This window comes from Artemia franciscana, chromosome 11 (assembly GCF_032884065.1).
Source record: "Artemia franciscana chromosome 11, ASM3288406v1, whole genome shotgun sequence".
Classification (NCBI taxonomy): Eukaryota; Metazoa; Arthropoda; class Branchiopoda; order Anostraca; family Artemiidae; genus Artemia; species Artemia franciscana.
Genome location: NC_088873.1, coordinates 18,764,971 through 18,788,191, shown reverse-complemented (window position 1 = coordinate 18,788,191; position 23,221 = coordinate 18,764,971). Strand labels below are relative to the sequence as shown.

The following is a 23,221-nucleotide window of genomic DNA, read 5'->3' as shown; positions in this document are numbered from 1 at the left end:
ACGAATTGACTTACATAACAAACTTCATATGTATAATTTTATTAGGTATATGAGGGGGGTTCATCCCCTCGTCAACACCTCGCTCTTTATGCTCAAGTTCACATTTTGCTCCAATTCTTTAAGAGTGGCCCCTGAATTACAAAGGGTATAGTTAGAATAAATTGTTCTTCTGAAAGTACAAAAAAAAAAAAATTTAGCGTAAACAGCGAGGTATTGGCAAGGGGGAAACACTCTCATATCCGTAGGAATTTCTGTTCATTTTAAGTTTTAATGTCGCTCCTTACTTTCATTTGAAAAAAAAAATTTAATTTCTGATCATTTTTTTTTAATAAGATGGTGAATCCGGCACCCCCTTAATGAAAAATTTCCTTCCCCCATGAAAAATTCCTCCTGGATAGATCCTACCATGTAATCTTCCCCCTCGACCCCCCCCCACCGGAAAAATACCTCCTGAAAACGTCTGTATACTTCCCAATAAGAAATACTATATGTAAACAATGGGCAAAGTACACCAACTCGCAGCCCTTCCCCCGAGGACCGCTGGGGATTAAATCATCCTCAAACACATAGTTATTAGATTTTTTTCAACCAACCATGCTGAACAAAATCACTATCTCAAAGTTTTGATCAAGTGACTTTGGGAAAAAATGAGCCTGAGAGGGACCTAGTTGCCCTCCTATTTTGGTCTCTTAAAAAGGGCACTAGAACTTTAATTTCCCTTATAATAAACCCACTTGTGATATTCTAGGATTACTGGGTAGATATGATCATCCCTGGTAAGAAAAAACAAACAATAAACACACATCCGTGATCTTTCTTCTGGCAAAGAATACAAAATCCAATATTTTGCAGATAGGAGCTTGAAACCTCTACAGTAGGGTTCTCTGATACGCTGAATCTGATGATGTGATTTTCATTAAGATTCTATTTCTGTTAGGGGGTGTTTCCCCTCTGTTTTTAAAATAAGGCAAATTTTCCCAGGCTCGTAATTTTTGATGAGTAAGACTAAACCTGATGAAACTTATATATTTGAAATCAGCATAAAATCCAATTCTTTTAATGTATCTGTTGGTATCAAAATTCCAATTTTTTAGAGTTTCGGTTGCTATTCAGCCGGGTCGCACCTTACTTACCGTTTGTTGCCACGAACTGTTTGAAAAACAATTGAGGGAAAAAATCAATTAGCTTGCATACAGAAACTTAGATCATTTTGTACTTTATCTTTAATTTCCCTTCTTGTAGCAAATTTTGATCATTTCTGCTGGTTTAAATTTCAACATGGGTTTTAATTTCATTTGAAAAAAAAACTAATTTGCATTTAGTTTCTGTGTAACTTTTAAAGCATATTTTGCATTTTATGTTAACGTGTGGGGGGGGGGCACCAACCCCTCCGTTCCCAGCCATTGTTTACACTAGAGTTTAGCTTTGGTATAACAATTCTTTAAGAATGATGGTTCATTTGGGTGCATTTGCTTTACACCATAAGACAGGATTTTCCTAAATAAGAGGGAGGCTGCTATCACCGCCAAATACTCTTTACGCCGAATTCAACTTTGCAAAATATTGAATTAACGCTTATTTACAACCCTTCTTTTCGGAGAAAAAATCGTATTTGTGTACATTTTAGGATTGAAACCTTCGTTCTTCGGCTCTATTGAATTTGATAGTAAAATTGGCACCAAGATCATTATCTTTTAGGGTGTTTACTCCCCTTTTTCATTTACTTCATAAGAAAAAAGAAACATTTCACATCTTGCTTAATAGTGCCTTTAGGTCTCTCATACAAGTCTCAATAAACAGTTTTCATCAAAATGGCATCCCTCTTTGGGGGAGTTTATTCCTCTTTCTAAATTATTCACATTTTCATGTGCTAATAGCTATTAATGAGTAGTTAAAGTTAATATATTGTCAATTTTCAGAATAAGCATTATTAATAGATTTTTTCGTCGCATATGTTGTAATCGAAACTTCCCTGGAGTTCGGTCATTACTAACAAAGGTTACTCTTTACTTACACTGTGTTACCATAGGTCGTCCGACCCAATACTCTAATAAATATGAATAAGGGCTATTACTCCTCCTTCACCTCCCTTTTTTTATTCAATTTTAAAATTTGTAACAAATTGCTACGTGAATGATTCTTGACATTCTTGAAAAAAATGCACCCTTTGAATATTCATTTGGAGGATGGAGGATTGAAAAATCGAAAGCTCTTTATAAAATCTTCATTTTCTTGATTTTAAAGGCATATTTTGTAAGCAAACCTGTTTGTTTTGTAGGGATTTTCCTTAAGGACACCAGTTGGGGGGACACCCTCTGAAAATAAAAACTTTAAATATTGTATATTAACGGGAAATGAGAAATATTACTACTTGAATTCGGCGAAAGCAAAGCTCCTGGTAGCACTTTCCACCCCTACCCCTCAGATATTTCCTGGTGGTACTCACTACACCTCGGCTCACTTTTCAACCTCTATGCTAGTGGGAATGTAAATATAGTCTTTTACACTGTATAGAAAAAGAGTTTGTCATTGAGAGGGGTGCCATCACCCCCAACATCAATATTAAAATGTATACATCAAAAATATTAGGGACTCAGGAGAGATCTGAGATCAATGTCTAGTGCAATTGTGACAGCATGAGGCATATTGTCTCTGAATTCGAAAGCTCGAGAAGTTGAAAGCTCGGAAGTTGAAAGCTCGAGCTTTCTGATAAAATCAGCTTTCTGACAAATTTAAATTGATTGGCAGTCTTCTGATAAAAATCAGCTTTTTGATAAATTTAAATTGATTGACAGTCTCAAAGTTTTCATTCGATGGCTTTTACGCACCCTACGGGTTAAAACTGTCAGTTGCGCCAAAAAATGGCAGATATGTACCTGTCTTTCGGTACAAAGGTGTCTGGTACTCAAAACGATCAGTAGAACGTTCAATTTTTTTTTTCTAAAGAGCCTTCTTCCAAAATTCTAGGACCGTTGGTTTGAAACAATTCCCGACAGGGAAAAAAACTAACAAACAAACAGATGAACATACATCCACGATCATCCTTCTAAAAAAAAAATAGGAAATTTGACATTTTTATAGAAAAGGGCTTTTATTACATACTGCATTCGATAGCTTCATTTTTCTCAAATTAATTAATGTCTATTACGATTGTGACAGCGTTAGGCATATTGTCTCTGAAATTGGAAAGCTCAATATAGCTTTCTGACAAATTTAAATTAATTGGCTGTCTTCTGATAAAATCAACTTTTTTGATAAATTTAAATTGATTGGCAGTCTCAAAGTTTTCATTTGATAGCTATTCAGTACCCTTTGGGCTAACTACGCCAGATAATGGCAGATATTTCCTTTGTCTTTCACATGTCTTTCGATACAATCTTGTCTTGTATTGTTCAGGTATTGTTCAGGTAACAGATGACATCGAAAAATTCAACAGTCAAGAGCATCTACTCCAAGCTGACACCAACGAACTAGTGTCGGCAACCGAGGCCTTTGGGATGGTCGTTAACACAGCCAAAACCAAGGTTATGCGGGTGTCTGGAGACTCTACTCTAAGAAACGTGCAGCTAACAATAAAAGGAGAGCCAGTAAAAAATGTTGTCTCCTTCGTCTACCTAGGGAGCCTCCTAACTTCTGATAACGACTGCTCGAGATCGATCAAACGAAGACTTGGCCTGGCAGGCGCCAGCTTCAAGAACCTCTTGCCAATCTGGAAAAACAAGACTCTGTCAACTTCTCTGAAGGCGCGACTCTTCAACTGCCTAATAATCCCAATGGCTTTATACTCAAGCGAAACTTTGTCAATAAAGGCTGACGATGAGCGAAGAATCTCCGCATTCGAAACTAAATGCCTCAGCCGCATTCCAGGGGTCACCTATTTTGACCGAGTCTCAAATGAAGACCTTTGAAAACTACTCCGTTGTCCCCGCACCATCATGGACCGGGTCAGAGACCAGCAACTCCGCTGGCTTGGCCATATCCAGCGAATGTCGGCCAACCAGCTCCCAAAAATCACATTCCAAGGACGGGTTCACGGCACGCGCCCCAGAGGCCGACCTCGTAAGAGATGGACCGACAACTTCCAGGCCAATAACCTCCCCCAGCTACTTCGCTTAGCGCCAGATAGATCGAACTACCGTCGCCACATCCATCATTTGTTAAGAAGAGAAGAAGCCCCAATACAGCCACAAAGGCCGGACGGGACTTAGTTTAGTTTTTTTAACAGGAACATTGACCATATTTATTTTGAAGAACACGTAAAGGCCTGAAAAACAAATAAATAAAAAAAGCCAATACCTCTCCAATATCCAATACCTTTCCGATACCTTAAAGTCTAAAGTATTATGGCAAACACACACACACACAACCGGCTACAAAGTGACTCACCATCCCTTCTTCATAATAGCTGATTTGCGATAATAAATCACTGTTAATTCATTTATCTTGTATGGACCATGCGACATTTTAAGAACGAATGCGCCACCGTGTGGAATTACTTCCTCTGAAACTAGGAGACTCAATATATATGTTTTTTCGACACTTTTAAACCAATTATTTTTCGTGGAGTTTTCAATCAATAGTAATTTGTCCCTTTTTGGGGCAAAATTATAGTTTGTGAAAACGACACAAAGCGCCAAAGTGACAGAAAACCCTACTGTCCCGTGGCACAATTTTTTGGCTACTCGAAAACTTTACTATAGCTTTTAATTTCCGCCCAAATAAGCTCTATCCCAATTCTGTAGGACCAGTGGTTCAATACAATTACTCTTGGCCACGAAAAGAAGTAAACAAACAAATATTGATTGATTGATCAATTGATCAATCAATTGATTGATTGATCAATTGATTGATTGATTGGTTGATCTTTCGTCTTTGGAAAAATGAAAATTCCCCATTTTTGTAAATAGAAGCTTGAAGCCTTTGCAACCGGGTTCTCTGACATACTGAAGTTGATTGCACGATTTTCATCAAGTTTCCTTACCTTTCTGGGGCCGTTTCCCTTCTTTTCTCGAAATCAAGCAAATATCCTCAGGCTCGCAGCTTTTGATGGGTAACTTTAAACTTAATTTTTAAAGAGAGAGAGAACCTTAATGTTCTATATATTTGGAATCAGCAATAAAAGTCGATTCTTTGATACATTGATCGTTATCAAACTCCCTTTAGTAGTTTCATTGACTTGTATCCTGAGTGAAAATCGTTACCACTAGTTGTCTTATCTTTTTTTTTTATTTAAAAAAAAATAATGGTTTCAATAAATCTCTTTTTCCGTAAATCGCAAATGAAATTTCAGATTAAAAGGGGTTTTTATGGGGGGGATTGAATTTTTTACTTGAATGAGGGAGTTTTTAGTTGTTTTGACATTTAATTAACAAAAAACAAGGATTTTTTCAAACAAAATTAAATAACAGTTTTATCGAGGGGGGGGGGGCAGGTTGGGTCAGTTGTGACAATTTTCCCCTTCATATTTGGACAAATATATTTTTGAGCATTTTCATTGAGAAATATCCTTTTTTCGCCAGGCATTTTCATTAAAAAATTAAAAAAAAAGATCCCCTTACGTATATTTTACTTATCTTTACTTAAAACTTATTTTATCCCCCTCCCATCCACAATTTTCGTCAATTTACACCAATAAATTTAACCCCAAGACCCAAAGAACCCATGACTTTTACTTTAACAATGCATGAAGATCGAAAGGACCCATTTAATCTTTTTTTCTAAATACTGTGATTTGAAGCACTAGAGACCGTTTTTTTATTTTTATTTTTTATATTTTCTAACATAAAAACCGAAAGAAAGATATTTTTCAATGAAGAAGTATTTTTCAAAATTAAGGGGGGAGTAAAAAATCTAAAGCGTAGGGACAAGAGGATTTGTTGTGACAAAAAAGGCGTCGTAGATACTTAAAAAATACTTAGCTTTCCTAATTGTAACTCATTTAACACACACTTTTGACATTGTTGTGACTTTTTGCCTTCGACTTAACAAAAAAAGTAAGGTAACATCCACGGATGTAAGCAAAAAATCTCCATCTGAGAATTCCATAAAGTTGCTGAAGGTCTTGAGGGGCAGAATTTTGGGTCTGCTCTCCCCCCCCCCCCTCCACCAGCGTATTTTGTGCCAAATGCCAAAAAAATACTAGTCAACTGAAATTGCATAAAAAAAAGGCTAAAAAAAACTCTGGGATGACATAAATTTAGAAAAGTAAAACAAAGAAAATGAATTGACAAAATATTAAAGTAACGTACCAAATTGGAAATTTTCGTTCTAGGAATGCGCCAAAGAAAATAAATGTTGAATAAACAATCATAGATTATCGTCAATGCTCACATTTGATTTATCAGACCGTTGATTATTCCTACATGACTAAGTGTTGTGTTTAGGATCCTATGGCAACCATTGGTGCTGCCATCTACGTAAGTTTAAGAGGATTACAATAGAAACAAAGATACAAAAGGAGAAATCGTAAAATGCTAAAAATAATCCCAAGATATTTAAATAAAGTTGCGCCTTTTCTGAGGCACATCCAAAACTAAAGATATGTCATTACTCCTATATCAAGTCCGTGAATATACGGATAACAAAAAAAGTTGGACCGATTTAAAACTAGCATTTGTTTTTCTTCTTTCGTGCCTCAAACAGTGAAAATTTTAAGCATAGATTTATATTTACAAAAACTCTCCTTAAAATAATGAGAGCAATAAATAACAACATCATCGGCGTACATTATAGTCATAACTAAAATAAATAAAGTGAAATATAATAAATAAATAAAATAAACTGAAATAAATAATAAATATAGTCATAACTGAAATAATAAGCCCACAAAATGCCCCTGGAGAACACCAGAATTATTACGAATAATTTCAAAAGTAAAAATATTAGCCACATAATTAATTGAATGATTAAACAAGTAAAAAAGAAAAAATAACCGTTCAATTATCAAAGCTATAATAGAAAAGTTTTTAGGAGAAACAATCAATTACATCTGCCACATCAAAGGACACAGCTTAGGTATTCTGATTATTATCAGATACTATAATAGTAAATACTACATAGTAAATAGTAAATATATAATACTATAATACTATAATAGTAAATCATACACAGGTAACTCAGTTGCGTTCTCTTTTTGAAACCCAAACTAAGAGGCATAAAGTACGATATCTTGGTATAAGTAATTAATTTGATACTGGAAGATAAACAGCTTCCTTAAACGTTTTACTTAGAACCGAAAGAAGCGGTATGTCTCTACAACAAGGCTGTATCCAGAAAATGGCAAGGCGGTTTGAACCCCCCGTCCCCCCAAATATTTTTACGACTCGTAAAACTATTTTTAAAATGCATATAAACAAATTTTTGATGCGTTATTGAATTTTTTTGTAGCCCCCCCCCCCACCAAAAAAAAATTCTGGATACGGTCCTACTGTAAAATTATCCGCTTGAGAATAGCTGAATCAAAAACTACTTTTATGCGATTAAATAACCTTAAAATTAAGAAGAAAGTACTTCAATTCGTGTGCCTTGAGAAGTTTCGATGGGAAAATCCATAAATGTTCTTGTAAGAATAGTCTTTGTAAGAATCCATAGAACTTGCAATTTTATTCATTAGTAGCACCACTTATTTGTAGCTATTTTTAAAACGCCGTTAAAAATAGCAGTATTTAAACAATTGTAAAAAAAGAGGGGCTAACATAAAAGCAATAAAAAGAAATTCTTCCTCAAACATAAAAGAAAATAGAAATAACTTGAAATCTTGTCCAAAGGTATATTGTGCGCTAAATTTTCTGTGGTCAGGAAACAGTTTTTTTTTTCAGGTTTGTTCTTTGCCTAAAGATGCCCTTGACGAAATATTTTATATATTGTGGGTTGAATGCTTTTAAGGAAAAGTATTCCGCATTGTTTCAGACAAAGTGATATTTAGGAGACAGAAATATTCGGCATCCTTATCATTTTTCATAAATATAAAATTTGAAGCCCCTTTCTTTCGCCCAAATGCGTCCCTGATATTTTTAACTTGGCTCCCATTTAATTATGTTCAGCATTGAACCACAGTCGTTCCTAAGGCATTAAAGATACGGTTTACTGATAGACTGGGTGCATATAGGTCTGTTGTCTTTGGATTCATCCCACTATTTTGAAGTTAATAGATATAAAGTACAAGTGGGGCTAACAGTACCTAAGTTTTTAGGCGTCTCAGAGTTACACCACTGATTGTTGGTCCCGCATACGCTCCCTCTGACCAGAAATCAGAAAATTGTCTTGCCCCTCTCTTTAACCGACGAATACCATAAACCCATTCCCCCAGTCGTTCCCAAGATATTGTGCAAATATAATTTTCATATTCATGGAAACATGATTACTTTCAATTTCCCACTGTCCCTCCCTCAAAGTCAAAATTGGATGTCAACTTGGCCCATCAGCACTTCCTAGATAAACTTTAACTCGATCCACGGACCTGTTCCTGAAATAATACAGATACGCTATTTTCATAGTCTGGTTACGCATTGTTTCTTAGGATCTACATCGCTACTTCAGCCGAAATAGATATTAGTCAAGCAGGGGCTCATAATTCCCAAAATTTGCAACAGATTAGAATCCAAAATCTTTGGACTTTCCACCTCTGCCTCCATTCTGTGGTAGCACAATGGATTGATCTTAGCTTGTCGATGCGGGCCACAATGCGGGCTTGTCAATGCGGGTTCGACCCCAGATGCCACAAGATTAATTGACCAGCTTGTTACCTGTCCGTGTAAAAAAAACCTGGTAATCGAACGTCAGAAGCTGTCTAAGCTCTATTCGCTATCAATTGCTCTGGACGATCTTATCCTGCTTTTTCCTCTTTCAGACCCCCTCCCCCACTCAAGTCAAGATTTCAGGTTAACCCCACCCCCTCATTCTCTGAAAGTTACAACTTGAGACACAAAGCTATTCCTTGGTGTTGTAGTTGTGCTGTTTTGATTGGCTGGTAGTATATAGTACCTTTTGATCTACCTCATAATTAATTGTGAATGTATTACAGGTCCCAGAGGGGCTGAACGTCTTAGGGTGCTTTTATTGCGCTTTGGTCTGAAATGGTTCTTCTTTTTTATGTTTTTTCTTGGGGGGAGGGGGCTAAATATGCTTAAAAATTCCCAAAAATTGTAAAAAGCCTATATAAACCGCTATTTTAAATATTTAAGGGGTATATTACTTAGTCTGTAATTATAGAATTATACTGTACATAGAAACACCAGCAAGGCATTTCCAATTTACACAATGTGTGCAGCTTAAAAAGGACAACAAAGCCCCAAACTGCCCTCATGCAAAGTTTAGCACAGCTAGGACTCAAGTTTAATGAAAATCAAAGTTTTTGAAACTATTCCACTGGTACACCCATAAGAATGAATTTCCAAAACCTATATGTCCGTGTATTATAGTAAACAGCGCATCAAGCCTTAAACTTTTAACCAGCCTTCCAACTTTTAACAGGAAGTTCCCTCAAATCGGCAAATTTGGCATTTAAAATGCATTTAAGTCAAGCACTAATTGACTTGTTTGTCTAAGTTAAAAAAACTAATAAGTTTTTTTCAACTTAAAGTAAGAAGCAACATTAAAACTTACAGGAGCAACAGAAATTATTACATGAATAAGGGGGTTCGCCCCCTCTTCGATACCTTACTCTTTGCGCTAAAATTCATGTTTTGTTCTTTAAGAATGACCCCTGAATCACAAAGGATGAACCACTCCGATTTTCCCCATTAGGATATAAAAACAGAATGTAAATTTCTCATTTTGAAAGCCAATCGACTAATCCAAAATCGTTTATTTTTCTGTGAAATAAAACATCTCTTGTTTCTCATTGCGAATGGGCTCTTAAAAGTGAACCCCAAGGTGATTGAATGAAAACAATTAAATCCGATCTGTTTAACACTTTCGCCTAACAATGCTTTGGGAACAGAAAACAATTTTCCTTTTTTTTTAGCTGCTCTTTCATTCAGTCGATACTCGTATCAAACTGTTCGTGGTAACGAACTATAAGTAAAGAGCGACTCAGCCCAATAGTAACCGAAACTCTAAAAACAGAATTGTGACAGCAAAAGATACATCAACAAGTCGATGGCTTTTGACTTTTTAACGTTAGGCTCCTTTCACAACTTTTATTCACTCAAGAAATTCATCGAAAATCAAGAAATTCAAAAAGATATTACCTACACACCTCAGCAGCGCATATAGTTGCTTAGAGAATTAGACCAAACAATTCAGTTTATATAGATTTACGCCACTGAGAAAATCCATTTCAATATTCATCTCTTGATCCATATAGGCTAGTCAATGTATTTCTTTATCAAGTAGTTACAAAAAAGCTTTTGGAAAGCCATTTGCTGAATTTCAAGTGTGATGTTTAGTAATATTATTCCCATCTAAAGTGAAACTTAATAGCAGTGCAAATAGTAAGACATCATTTTGGTTATTTGTCACTTCATGCTGTACAAAAATCAGAGCAGAGAGTATGAAGTCATTTTCTTAATAAAAAAACACTAAACTGGATGAATAATACGTCATTCTTCTAATATAAGATATCGCTCAAGCTTTGACCATTAATTTCAGTTGTTAAAGCATAAAGTGATAATCAAAATGGCTACTATTGCATTAACAAAAACAATTACTTTTCATACTCACAGATTGAAAGTCTTTCATATAAGACACCCAAGGACAACAAAGGCATCAGAGTGACAGCTTTACAACAAAAAGTGTAAGTCCCTCAGAAGCAAAATTTAGTTCCAGAAAAACTTGCTGAACATCGAGAACTCTTGCGAAGAGGATATATTTTAGACAAAAATTCCAGGAGAAGAAAAGTAGAGCCCTTCACTTTACCAGGCACAGCAGTGGTGTCATGTTTGGAGCCTTTAAAAAGAAGCCATTCCTAGAAAGTTAGGTTCAAAGAAGGATTGACAAAATTTCAAACATAGCAAAATTTGGGAACGATCTTCCAGATACATTAAACCTTGGCAGATATAAAACATCAGGACACGTAAAGGAAAAACTAGTACATCTTTTGGGAAAAAAATTTGGTCTACTATTCGACACTAAATATAAAATTAGTAATCCAAACAAATTGGTCATTTTAATCTTATAACCTTTTCTATATGAGAGTGATATAAACTCGTTTTCAGTGGTTGGCTTCTTTTCTAAATGGTTGGCTTCCGTCCTGGCCGAGTGGGTTGGTGCGCTGGATTCGGGATCCTTCGTCTGAGAGGACGCGGGTTCGAATCCCGGTGTATCCAATTCTTCAGTTTAGCACGGGGGTCAGTGGCGTGACTCTGTAAGCTTAGCCAGAGTCGACCCAGCTCTAAATGGGTACCCGGAGAAATCTGGGGAAGGTAAACAGGAAGGGTGTGCGAAACAATAGGATGGCTGGCCCCCAACCCCCCATTGCACTTCCTGGCTGAAGGGCCAAGAAACGGAGATCAGCACCACCGTCACGGACTGTAAAGTCTAATGCCGTATCCTTTACCTTTTTACCTTTACCTTCTTTTCTATTATAACACTGAATAAATGGCTCACTACTAGGGCTCTCTCATTTGGCTTAAACTTCATAAGTCGGTCGTTTCGAAATGTCTACACTATGAACTGAGATACTACTCTCCTTCTCGTTTCTGCACCTTTACAACCAAATAAGAAGGAACATTATCGAATTCGTTTTACCAAGTGCCTAAACACTGTTCTGCATTGCTCCTGCTTCTTCATGTGATAGCGGGGCAATACATGAGTGATACTGACAGAAACCACTTCATTTTGGCAGTAATCAATTTTAAAGAGGAATGTTTTCGCTTATCGGATGGCTTTAATTGTTCAAGCAAAATTGAAGCTACCGTTATTCCGGAGAGGGCTAAGAGTATATGCAAAAATGACGAGAGGTATTTAAAGCTATCCTACAAAGCATACCCTGTTCACAAGCAAAAAGATTCATATAACTGTGGGATATATGCCATGATTCATGCAAATGAATATTTAGAAAAACAAATCACTTCTGAGCAGCTACAGCCTGATTTGCCAATTCAGCAAGTCCTCAAGAGACTCAGGTCAGAGCTGTGCCTGCAGATTCTGGAAGACATGGACATGAGTCATGACAGACACCTGTTTTGTTATATATGTTGAAACAAACCAGAAGGCAAAAAGTAGCATCGATGTAGCCTGTGTGCTGCTGCAACATGCAATGGTCATGGTTTCCATTTATGCCTGATGTACAGTACAGGGACAGATAAAATTATAAATGAAACAAATTTAGAAGGCAGAGAAAAAGCGCAAAATCAATTTTTACCTAATGATATTCCCCGTACTAAGCTAGAAGATAAAATGCAAACTGAGGAAGATGTATAAAGCCCTGTAATGAACTAAAATCAGGCGACATAGCCTTTCACCAAAAAGAACCAATGGCCTTTGGAGCAAAAGTAAGGTAGTCAAACCAGCAGGACGCCCCTGGTCATTTAGGTTAGCTCTACCTGCAGCGTCCGGACTAAGCTAGAAGATAAAATGCAAAAATTCATGGGCTCAGCCCACACATCAGAAGCATTCATAAACGTTAAGGTCATACCAACTTTAACGAAAGTCTCTTTTATAAATTTGATAACCACTTCCTAGCTTATTTCTATCAAAAGTGTGAAACATGTTTCAAAATCGTATATATTGATAAAATAGAACAATGAAATAAATCAATTGGAATAAAAGTGCATGCCAAAATAACGCTTCACTTGTATGACACGAGCAATAAGGCACCAGGAAAATTTGCTCTAATAAGGACCTAAAACTCATCTACAATTATTCATGTAAATGGTCACTTATACCATTTCAAGTAAACTGCTAGAATTGACAATAGCGTCAATTGGAGAGGAGCCCCCCCCCCATAGATAATTAAAACTTTTTTTTGTGTTCTTATTGAAAAATCAGTTGTTTTTTTGTATGTTCAAAGAAAGGCAGCTGCAATATAATCTAATGATAAACCATAGAGACAAGGCTGTACCCAGGATTTTTTTGAGGGGGGAAGGGGTTTACGAAAACAACTTTAAAAAACGCATCAAAATGTGTTTACATTCATTTTTGCCACGTTTTTACGAGTTGGACAAACATTTCAGGGGGGGGGTCAAACCCCCTAAGCCCCCCCCCCTGGATACAGCATTGCATAGAATAGAAGAATGGTTTACATGAGTATGAAAGCAGGAAGGAAAATCAGTCAGCTAGACTTTGCTTCAACTTAACAAAAAAAAGGGTTTTTTCCAGAAGACCGTTACCGATCTGTCTGAATGTATAATATAGAAGAAAAATTCCCCCTTAATTTCAGAATACTGAAATAAAATTAAAAACTAAATATCAAAATGCACAAATAATTTTAAAATGATATCCTCAATTAATATTATCTATTTATAATGTCTTTAAAATTGCCGTTCATTATGCTTAAAAAATAAAAAAATAAAAACTGGAAGGAATTAAACATTAAAACCGCAAAAATTCTGCACTATACATAGTTGAGCAAGGCACATGCGCACTAACCTCTTCGGAGGGCAAACTTTGTAAAAACTACACACAAAAGGGAAAATACAAGAAAATACAGTAGATCGTAGGCAAATCTTGAAAATCAAGGAGACGGAGCCCCAAGACCCTCCATATGCATTTGCTTTGATAACGTAGAAGAGAAAACTGTACTAATAAGATTTTAGTGATCAAACGGGGGGGGGGATAAATGGGGTTTAAAATATCAGGGTCGTTGCGAGTATACTTCAGATTGTAAAAATAGAAATAGGGGATTTTCCAAATGCTGTTCATCTGAGCTACGTCGGACGATGCAACCTAAAGAGAATTCTTTGAATTTCTATTGTTCAATCCATAAGAGGATGCATACCCTTGCTTTTTTCCACACACAATTGTTTGTGTTTTCATGTACGAACTCTTATTTTTTTATAAATATTTTTTGTGTCGTCACATTCATTAAAACATTCTTTGAACATGAGCGGTTTTGAACTCAAATTCAAGGTGTTTTAAATATATATGGATACTTTTTTTTAATTCATTTTTTTATGAAAATATTTATAACTAATGCAAAAAATTAAATCGAGGTAAAAAAAAAAGGTTAAGGCAATTTGACATACATACTAACATGCACTTAAATGCTTAAATGCAACTCAAACACGAAAAAGTTGAATAGATTCCCACCCACTTGAAAATTCATGCAAAAAGCTACTCGGTCATCTTTCCAACAAAAATAAAGAGACACCAGTAGCCCCAACTGGCAAAAATGTTGGGGGGAGGGAGGGGGATAATTTTTTCGAAATTTAGTGGGCGGTGCAATATTTTTTTTACAACATTTTTCAAATGAGAATGCCGAAAGAAAATTTCAATGAGAAAACCAAAGAGGGTTATTTTCGAAATCTAGGGAGAAAGGAACAAACAAATCTAAGGGGAGGGGCGAATAGAGCCCCCTTTCCTAATTGACCTTACTAAAAGACACTTCTTGGACATAGACCATGTACCAGCAGCAATTTAAATTGCAAGTTTGAGACACTTAGTGAAAATTGGCCAGCTACAAAAGGCTACGAAAACTTTCGAGAAAGCCCATCTTCACTCTTACAGATAAGTCTATACACAAAATTTTTTATCAGCAAGACTTTCAATGGATGCAGATTATACACCACAGCGTTTTTGGCTTGTAAGCTTACTATTGCATTTCACTAAACAATAATGAAAATCAGAAGGAAATGATAAAGACATTTCAAATTGTGCAGGTAAATAATAAAAGAGCGCTGTAAAGACCACTACAGTCATGTAGAGGTGATGGATCTAGTGCTACTTTTTTCCAAAATTAAAAGGGTCCTCAACCGGATGATAGCTAAATTTGAGTAAAACACTTCTCATTTGTTTTTCTCTAGTATTGGTTTTGTGAACTTGCAAAACCTGTGTGTGGGGATACTCGCAACACCTGTGGGTGGGGATACTCGCAACACCTGTGGGTGGGGATACTCGCAACACCTGTGTGTGGGGATACTCGCAACACCTGTGTGTGGGAATACTCGCAACACCTGTGTGTGGGGATACTCGCAACCCCTGTGTGTGGGGATACTCGCAACACCTGTGTGTGGGGATATTCGCAACACCTGTATGTGGGGATACTCGCAACACCTGTATGTGGGGATACTCACAACACCTTTCAACAGCAAACAAGTGCCAGTTATGAACACTGAATGGAAAGCAAAGCTGACTCACAACACTTTCGTCCTGATTAACTTATATCAATAGAACGGCATTCAGAATTGCCTCTTCGTTATAATTGTATAAGGTTGTCAGAATTTACTACAAATTCCAGGGAATGATTGGTTTATGTGAGCGATAGTGTTTTCTTTTACTTATGTTCTACTCCCATTATAATTGAGGAATGAAAAGAAAACGCTAATGGATCTATTTAAGAATAATCTTGCTATACTGTTTGTGGCCCATCTTTTAAAACAAAGACAACAAAACAACGAAAATCATAGATTTTTGTAAGTCATGAGCGTAAAGACTGATTCAATCATTAACAGCTAGTAACCATAAAGCTTATCTCTTTCAGAACGGAGGTTCAACAGCAAATTCTTTTGGCTTGAACTGGCGGTCGTAGGTGTGCGGTGGCGGTTCTGGCCTCTCTTGCACCCGGCGCAAAATCTTGATGCACGCCCCACCCCTGTCTCCCACGAAATTATAAGGCCAAATTCTAATAGAATTTCCTTTTATTAATAAAATTATTAATTCACTAATTATTTATCTTGTATTTATTTTTCAATTTACTATTTAAATTGTTCATTTAATTATTAATTATTCTAATTACTATTGTTTAATAATTTTTAGCTTTCTTTATTTCATAAAATAATTAATAATTTATTAACTATTTTCATTTATTAACTGCGCCCTCTACTTTCTTTCAATAAAAATCAAATTTCAAAAATAGCAAAATGATTATAATCGTCATATTATTTATTTAAAATTTTGCGACCCTTAACTTTTTGCACCAGGGCAAGTGTCAATTTCAAGGGGAATTGAATCCCCTTCATTTGAAGGGGAAAGTGTGGAGAGGAGTCACGGCGTTTTACTATGAATTACGTCTTCATAGCCAATATACAAAAAAAACACACATTTTTCAAGTTTCTACTTTTCGGAAAGGGTAGGGGGACGATAGCTACAGCATCGAGTAAACTGCAGATAAAATCTATAGAAACTTAGAAGGGAAAAGAAATAGTCAAAGAGTAAAAAATCAATAAAATTAAAATGAGATACGTCTTCTAGGCTTAGAAGGGCAGAATAAACAGCCTCAGTTAGACATTTCTCGAATGAACACTTAAAAACTAAAAGGAAAGACAAAAACCACAGCACTTAAATATTACGCTGATACACGAGGTAATCCTTTTGCTTAGTATAGCTTTTTGCAAAACGAGCACCATCTGCCGTCGGAGTCGAAAACGCAAACTGATTACATTTTAGAAGGGAACCAAATTGATATTGCGTTCGCATACAAGACATCAAACGGGATGCTACCTTACGTCGACGATATGATGACAAAGTCCATATCCTTGAAATTCCAGCCTTTGCTGCCACTTCCTCGTTGCCACATGCCACAGCACCGTCTACAGTCTCAATAACAGGATGAGCAGCCGATATTGGTTCAACAACAAGGCATCCAACAATACATTTATCAGTTACGTATAGAAATACCTTGAAAAAATGGAAATAAAGAAGACTAAATTCTAAATTATCTAGAAGCAATTATTATAACAATGGAAAACTACGCCATATTAATTTTAGTTTCCTCGTGCCTGGTTTTGGGAACCTAATAAAGTTATAGTAGGGCTATTCTTGGTTTATTTAAGCCTAGTTTCAGGGCTATGCATGGTTCATACGAATAGTCTTACTTCCCAAAGTTGATATGGACTGCCACAGTCATTTCGAAACTGTGATTCTTTTCTACAATCAGTATTTGTCGTTAAACGATTTCATTTCTGAAACAAAAAATTGATTTCAGGCATATTTGGAACGTCACGCTTTGATTTTCTCTGAAAATTTGGTAAGGAGCAATTCTAGAAAAATTTAGGCGAAGAAAATTGTAAACATTGCAGCTTTTTGGGTACTCCAAAAATCAACTTTAGGACCCAAAATTTTGATAGGGCTAATCTTGGTTTATATAAAAGGCCTTACTAATTGCAGGAATGGTGATGATAATTTAGAAATAATTTATGGCAATGATACAGCAGTAATTTCCTGCAAAAGTTTTAGAAGAGAAATCATCCTTGGCTATGATAAACAAAACTAGAAAATAGGACAAAAACCGATAAAGGCTGTTCAATTGCAACGGTTTAGTACCAAAGTTAATAAAAAAAGAGTTTACATAATTTTCGGAAGGTAAAACAACAAAGCTAACGATTCATTTTTTTAGTATTGAGACTTCTATTAAGTTCAATCCTTGAAAAAAAAGTTAAATCACAAAAATAACAGGTGTTATTACTGATGATTTGTTATTGTTTTTTAATCATTATAATACTTTGCGCTTAAAGCTGTCTCAATGTTGAGGTTATTTGCATGATCTGAAACATATTTTTTCTCTGTCCTGTAATAAAAATCGTTCAACATTCATTAGTGAGTCACATCTCAGATTAAATACCAAACTACCAAGTACTAAAATCCAATACTTCCAACGCTTAATATTGACACCACCAGAGACATCGAAATAAGGATGTATGAATTAGGAGATTTTCTTGAAATGTCAACTCTTTTTTGAAATGAAACTCTAAATTTGTCTCAGTCTTTTGAATATTAGGCAGATTAAAGACTAGCATAAAAATATGATTTTAGCTTTGAAAAAATATGGTTTGGCTTAAAGCATTTGTATACGACAATCTAGATTTACAATGAAGATTTTAAAAGTCGCGTCAAAAAAAGACTAGACTCTCGAATGACACTGCAAGACACCAGCCCCTGTGCAAAAAGTGGGGTAACATAGCAGCAATGTTACTTGGCAGTTTTCAAATTTGTGTGCAGATTTTGTCTGAAAATACCATTTTTACGTATAAAAATACTTTTTGCTCAAAGAAAAGCTGTCAAAATACAAGTTGTGCTGCTAAAGTGTCGGCAGCTTTTGGAATTCTCTACTGGTAGCTTTGGAACTTTTCCCATAGTTTGACACCAGCGACAAAATTTTAAAGTCTTGATCAGGAGTTTTGATGAAGCATGCATCAACTCAGCTCTAAATGGGTACCTGGAGAAATCTGGCGGAAAAACACTAAATACGTCGGATGTCGGATGTCTAAATATGTCGGATTTCTTTTAAACGGCACTAAAAAAAATTTCTGAAGATTGGCTTAGGCTACTGCCATTTTTCAGATAGGGCGCGACTTTGGAAAAAATCTTTTGGGGCCTTAATTTGGAAAAATATTTTTGACTTGAATTACATCGCAAATACAAAGAACAATACCGTAATGGCTTTACTTTCTATAGTGAATTTAATAAAACTAAAGTTGATTTGTGAAAGAGAATAAAAAGTCTTTCTTTTCACCGAGCAAAGCTCGGTTCCCTGGCACTTATAACAAATTCGTTTAACAATTCAGCTCTCATGATACATAAGCAGATAGAATAGAATAGAATATATTCATTCACTACAATAGCCAGAGCTAGCATTAGCATGTCATGACAAAAATAATTTATACCTTCAAAAACACTCACAGGAAAATTTAAACAAACATTATATTAATCAAACACATATTAATCAAACATTAAATATTAGTCGCGTCAATATTATTAAAATGACGGGAAAAATATGGAACAAATGATTTGCTATATCTCTCAGTACTATAGGCTGAGCAAGTCAGTAACTGTGGACAATTCTTTTTTATTTGTCGGAGTCTAGTAACCGGTCCTTCAGTTAGGAGGCTCTCAAGGATGGGTAGTAGACGACAATGAGTTGGGGAATTCAAACAATTTAGTCCAAATCTATATGTTAAGCCATGTCTAAGACTATCAAGTGAGTCCAAATTGAGTAGTTTCAGTGCATCCTCGTAAGTTGAGTAGTTTTGTCCAAGTATAATTTTTACAGCTCTTTTTTGTATCGTCTCAAGTCTATCTGTTTGATCTTTTGTCAATCCCGGATGCAGGCATGCAGGGCATGCATACTCAAGAGAAGGTCTAACATAACTGCAGTATACAGACTTTAAAACCTCAGTTGGTGTACCAAATCTTTTTAGGTTGGAAAATGAATGTAAAAGCGATGCGCCTTTTTTAGTCAGATAGTCAACGTGTGAATTCCATCTTAAATCATCGTCCAAAAGTATCCCAAGTATTTTAACAGTTTTCTTTGTTTGCAGTATGGAATTATGAGAAGAGTGGTTGTTACCCTTTAGGAAGGAAAACATCATATAAGTTCTTAGTTTCAATGACCGTCAGTTTTACCTTTTCTAATTCAGCTTTTAAATCATGATAGATTTCGATTAAGTCAGACTGTTCAGTAGTCGGAGGGCTTAGTCGCAGTGATAAAACAGTTAAATCATCAGAAAATTTAAAACGCTCACGAATTGTTGTTAAAATACGGTTAAAAACAATAAGAAAAGAAAGCGGGCCTAATTTAGTCCCTTGTGGCGAACCACAAAAAATATTTACAAATTCAGATGGCTCATGATCAGGGAGTTGGACACAATGAGATCTTTCAAAAAGAAAACTAGCGAGCATTCGTACAACAAATGGACGGGCACCCATAGCCTTTGCTTCTTCCACAACTACATTATGATCAAGACTATCAAAAGCCTTAACTATGTCCTCAAATAATGCATCAACATAGGCCCCATTATTTTCTAAGTGCTTAAGGATAGTTTCCAACAATGCAACCAAATAATGAACAGTACTATGCCCGGATCTAAATCCAAATTGTTGGGGGTCAATATTATCATTTATGTCCTCAAATAAACAATCAAAAATAAAACTTTCAAATACTTTTGAGAGAGCTGGTGTTTTCGAAATCGGCCTCATCTCGGTAATATCTTTAGGTGCCTTGCATTTGGGGATTGGCGTTACATACGCCTGTTTAAAAATACATCGGAAAACGCCATCAATAAAACATTGGTTAAAAATTGCCGTTAAAGGAGTAGATAAAAGATCAACACACTCAATAATCAATTTAATCGATATCTCACTAGGATAACTAGATTTACAAGAATCAAGTGCCTTCAACTTTTTAGTAACTGAACAAATCTCTAGTATAGGGATATTTGAAACTGAATCATTAGGTGGTAATTTTCTTAGTTGTGGATGAATTTTACAAATTGATGCAAAAAAGTCATTAATTTCACTAGGTAACAGGGGTAACATTGGCATCTCTCACTTCAACTCTAGTTACTTTTTTGTCGATAAAGTAATACTTAGCCCTTTCCTAATTTTAGATGAGCAACAAAACGAAAATAAACACCATTATAAAGATTTATGTAAATTTGCATGTTTTTTTTCTGCAAGTGTAAGATATTCATATATTTTGACCCATCCCCCAATTTCACATCCTAAATTTTTAGGGAAGTATGAACAACTCATTTCAACCAAAATGTGTCTTTTTAGATAATAGCAGCAGAATTGTTCACTCCTCATCTGTAACTATCAGCAACTATAACCTCCTCATCTGCAACTATAGCCAGTTCACTCCTCACTGTTCACTCACTCACTGCATCACCAGTTCACTCACTCCTCAACTATATCCTGTTCACTCCTCATCTGCAACTATAACCAGAAGTCAGAATAATTACTTGTTCTCAGTTGCAACCTATTAGCTGGGCAAACGTGGCCAAATAAACGCTTGTTTGAACTACAGACAAAACGTATATTCTACAGATGCTCAATTGAACTAGTTTTAGGTAACCGAAAAAAAAATTAGTATTTGCGCTCGTATGTCTGCTTTTTCTTCCAAAAATGTTTTCATGAATAATTGCTATGAAATGCAAACTTATTCAGAATATATGATCTTTGCAAATAAATTCAAGAAGATTTGAAACAACTCATGAAATAACACAAACTTTCTTGTGATTACTTATAAATTTTGATGCGATAAAGTCTAGTAAATATTGATTGTATAATAAATATTATTTAATAAACATGACTTAATCGTTTGAATGAGTTGATAGTTTAATAAATATAGAAAAACTGTTTTCCGACATGCACCACCGCCATCATGAATAGCTTCCAGGCATACCTAATAACTGGTCCCTTTTTTAACATTATAGAATAGGTCATAGGTCTGGCCCTACTCGTGGGCCAGATACTAGATTTTTTTCATAGGTCACAATGGCCTCCTCAACTGGACACAAAGTCTCGTTAATGCGTATCTAGCAACAATGTGCAATTTTTCTTACAGGAGTCTACTATCCGGGCACATTCTTATTGACTATATAAAGTTAAGATCTGGAGAAATCATTTGGTATAGCAATGATTTTTTAACTATGGCACTGGATAAAGGCAATAGGTTTCTACCCGCCTTCAATACAACAACTGGACTTCCTCATGCAAAGGTAAGAATAGTGTTTTCTATTTAAAAAAAAAAAAAAAAAAAACTAAGGTGTACGTTTCCTGCGCAATTTTTAGTAGTTTATTTTTCTGCTCTTCAACGGGTTTTTTTCTTCAACGGTGGGGTTTGAATGGTCGAGTAAAACAATAAAAAAATTACAAAAATAAAAAGGTTTCGATTAGATCTTTCCCAACTGTTTCTACTGACCTTTCCCATTAGATATGGGTAATTCCAGATCAAAAATAAAATATTGGCGCCGAATCTATAGCTTACATATACATAGGACAAAAAATTATTTCTTTCCAGAGGAAAATGTAAACACCGTTAACTTCCAGAGTGGACAGTAGATTGTCGTCAGCTGACAAAGTGAATTAATACAGATGAGGCTATATAACAGAAGATAAAAGGTGGGAGGCACCATAAAAGCTAAATGATTATATTAGAGCAATATGATTACACATGGCCAGGGTCGTCAAACGAGGAGGGCAAAACCACTGAGGCCCACTACAAATGTATTTTAAACCGATTTTTATGTTAAAATATCAATTACTTCAACAAAACAAGGGCAAGGGGAATAAATCTGTATGCAAAGCTCAGTCTTGGCTCTCAACAGCCCTGAACACGGCATTCTCTTTGTTAACTGTTTATGTAGTTTAGATTACGCATGTATGGAATTTAGGCTACGTCCTAGCTGTATTATGATACCTCTCAATAAATATTTTGTTCGGTCGCCGATTAACATAGTTGTCATAAAAAAAAATAAAGAAAAAAAAACACGTTTCCTCATTTGAATGGCAAGTACAGCTGGCTTCGAGTGAATTGTCAGCAATATTAAAATCAATGTTTAGTTTGTCCTTTTTAAACCTAAGTATTGAACCTTTCTGCTCCCCCCCTCCTGCACAATTCTCCCTACACCAAGCATAGTTTAAATTTGGTTTCATTTTTTTCTGGTCCCTTAACCACTTAGTTACTTGTACTTGTGGCGGGAGTCAGGCGTTTCGGCCCCGCCCGGCATCCAGGATCCTGGCGACCTCTTTGGACCAGGTTTCATGATCTGCTGCCAATTGCTCTGCGAACGGGAGCCACTGTGCCGACGATCTATGTCCAAATTTCTTAAACCCACCAATGGGATCCAGGTCAGACTTGATCAGGATCCACCAGTTCTTCTTTTGCCCTCCTTGATGCCTCTTCCAAGAGCCGTAGGGCTCAACTAGAAGGATTCGACGGGGCAGGTATTCTGGTGGTCTTCGCAGGACGTGACCCAGCCATTCTAAGCGGCGCTTTTTAACGGTGGTAGCGACGTCTCTTCTAATCTTGCAGAGTTGGCGAATATCGGAGTTAGATATATGATCTTGCCGGCAAATTCAAAGTATTTGGCGTAAGCATGCATGTTCAAAAGCAGATATTGCTCTCTCGTGTTGAAATTTCACATCCATAGAGTAGGATGGTTCGGACCATGGCCGTATAGATTCGACTTTTAGTCAGAATGTAAATTTCTCGGTGGTTCCCAAGAGGCTTTCGAAGGGATGCGAAAACAAACTACGCCTTATGTATTCTTTGCTGGATGTCTAAGTGTGAAGAACCATCAGTGCAAAGTATGGAGCCTAGGTAGGTAAAGCACTCAACCCTTTCTAACTGAGTTAAGTTCACACTCAAAAATAATTGGGTCGGAAGATTCATGACCATAAA

The 23,221-nt window shown here is 36.0% G+C and overlaps 3 protein-coding genes across 3 annotated transcripts in view; 1 reads left to right on the top strand and 2 right to left on the bottom strand.

Moving 5' to 3' along the window:
* Window positions 1-6,389, bottom strand: part of LOC136032921 (intraflagellar transport protein 140 homolog) — a 145,336-nt gene extending 138,947 nt beyond the window's left edge. The window contains exon 1 of the mRNA XM_065713383.1: window positions 6,249-6,389. The gene's annotated coding sequence lies outside the window, so the exon portion shown is untranslated. The remainder of the gene's footprint in view (window positions 1-6,248) is intronic.
* Window positions 764-3,908, top strand: LOC136032561 (uncharacterized). The gene is made up of 2 exons (XM_065712831.1): window positions 764-776; window positions 3,397-3,908. Exons 1-2 carry the CDS (start codon window positions 764-766, stop codon window positions 3,906-3,908), a joined length of 525 nt encoding a protein of 174 aa, XP_065568903.1.
* Window positions 6,390-12,650: 6,261 nt separating the features above from the next.
* The window catches only part of LOC136032920 (N-acetyltransferase ESCO2-like), a 45,516-nt gene continuing 34,945 nt past the window's right edge, over window positions 12,651-23,221 (bottom strand). The window contains exon 6 of the mRNA XM_065713382.1: window positions 12,651-16,716. Coding sequence (XP_065569454.1) covers window positions 16,378-16,716 — 339 coding nt within the window. The 3' untranslated portion in view covers window positions 12,651-16,377. The remainder of the gene's footprint in view (window positions 16,717-23,221) is intronic.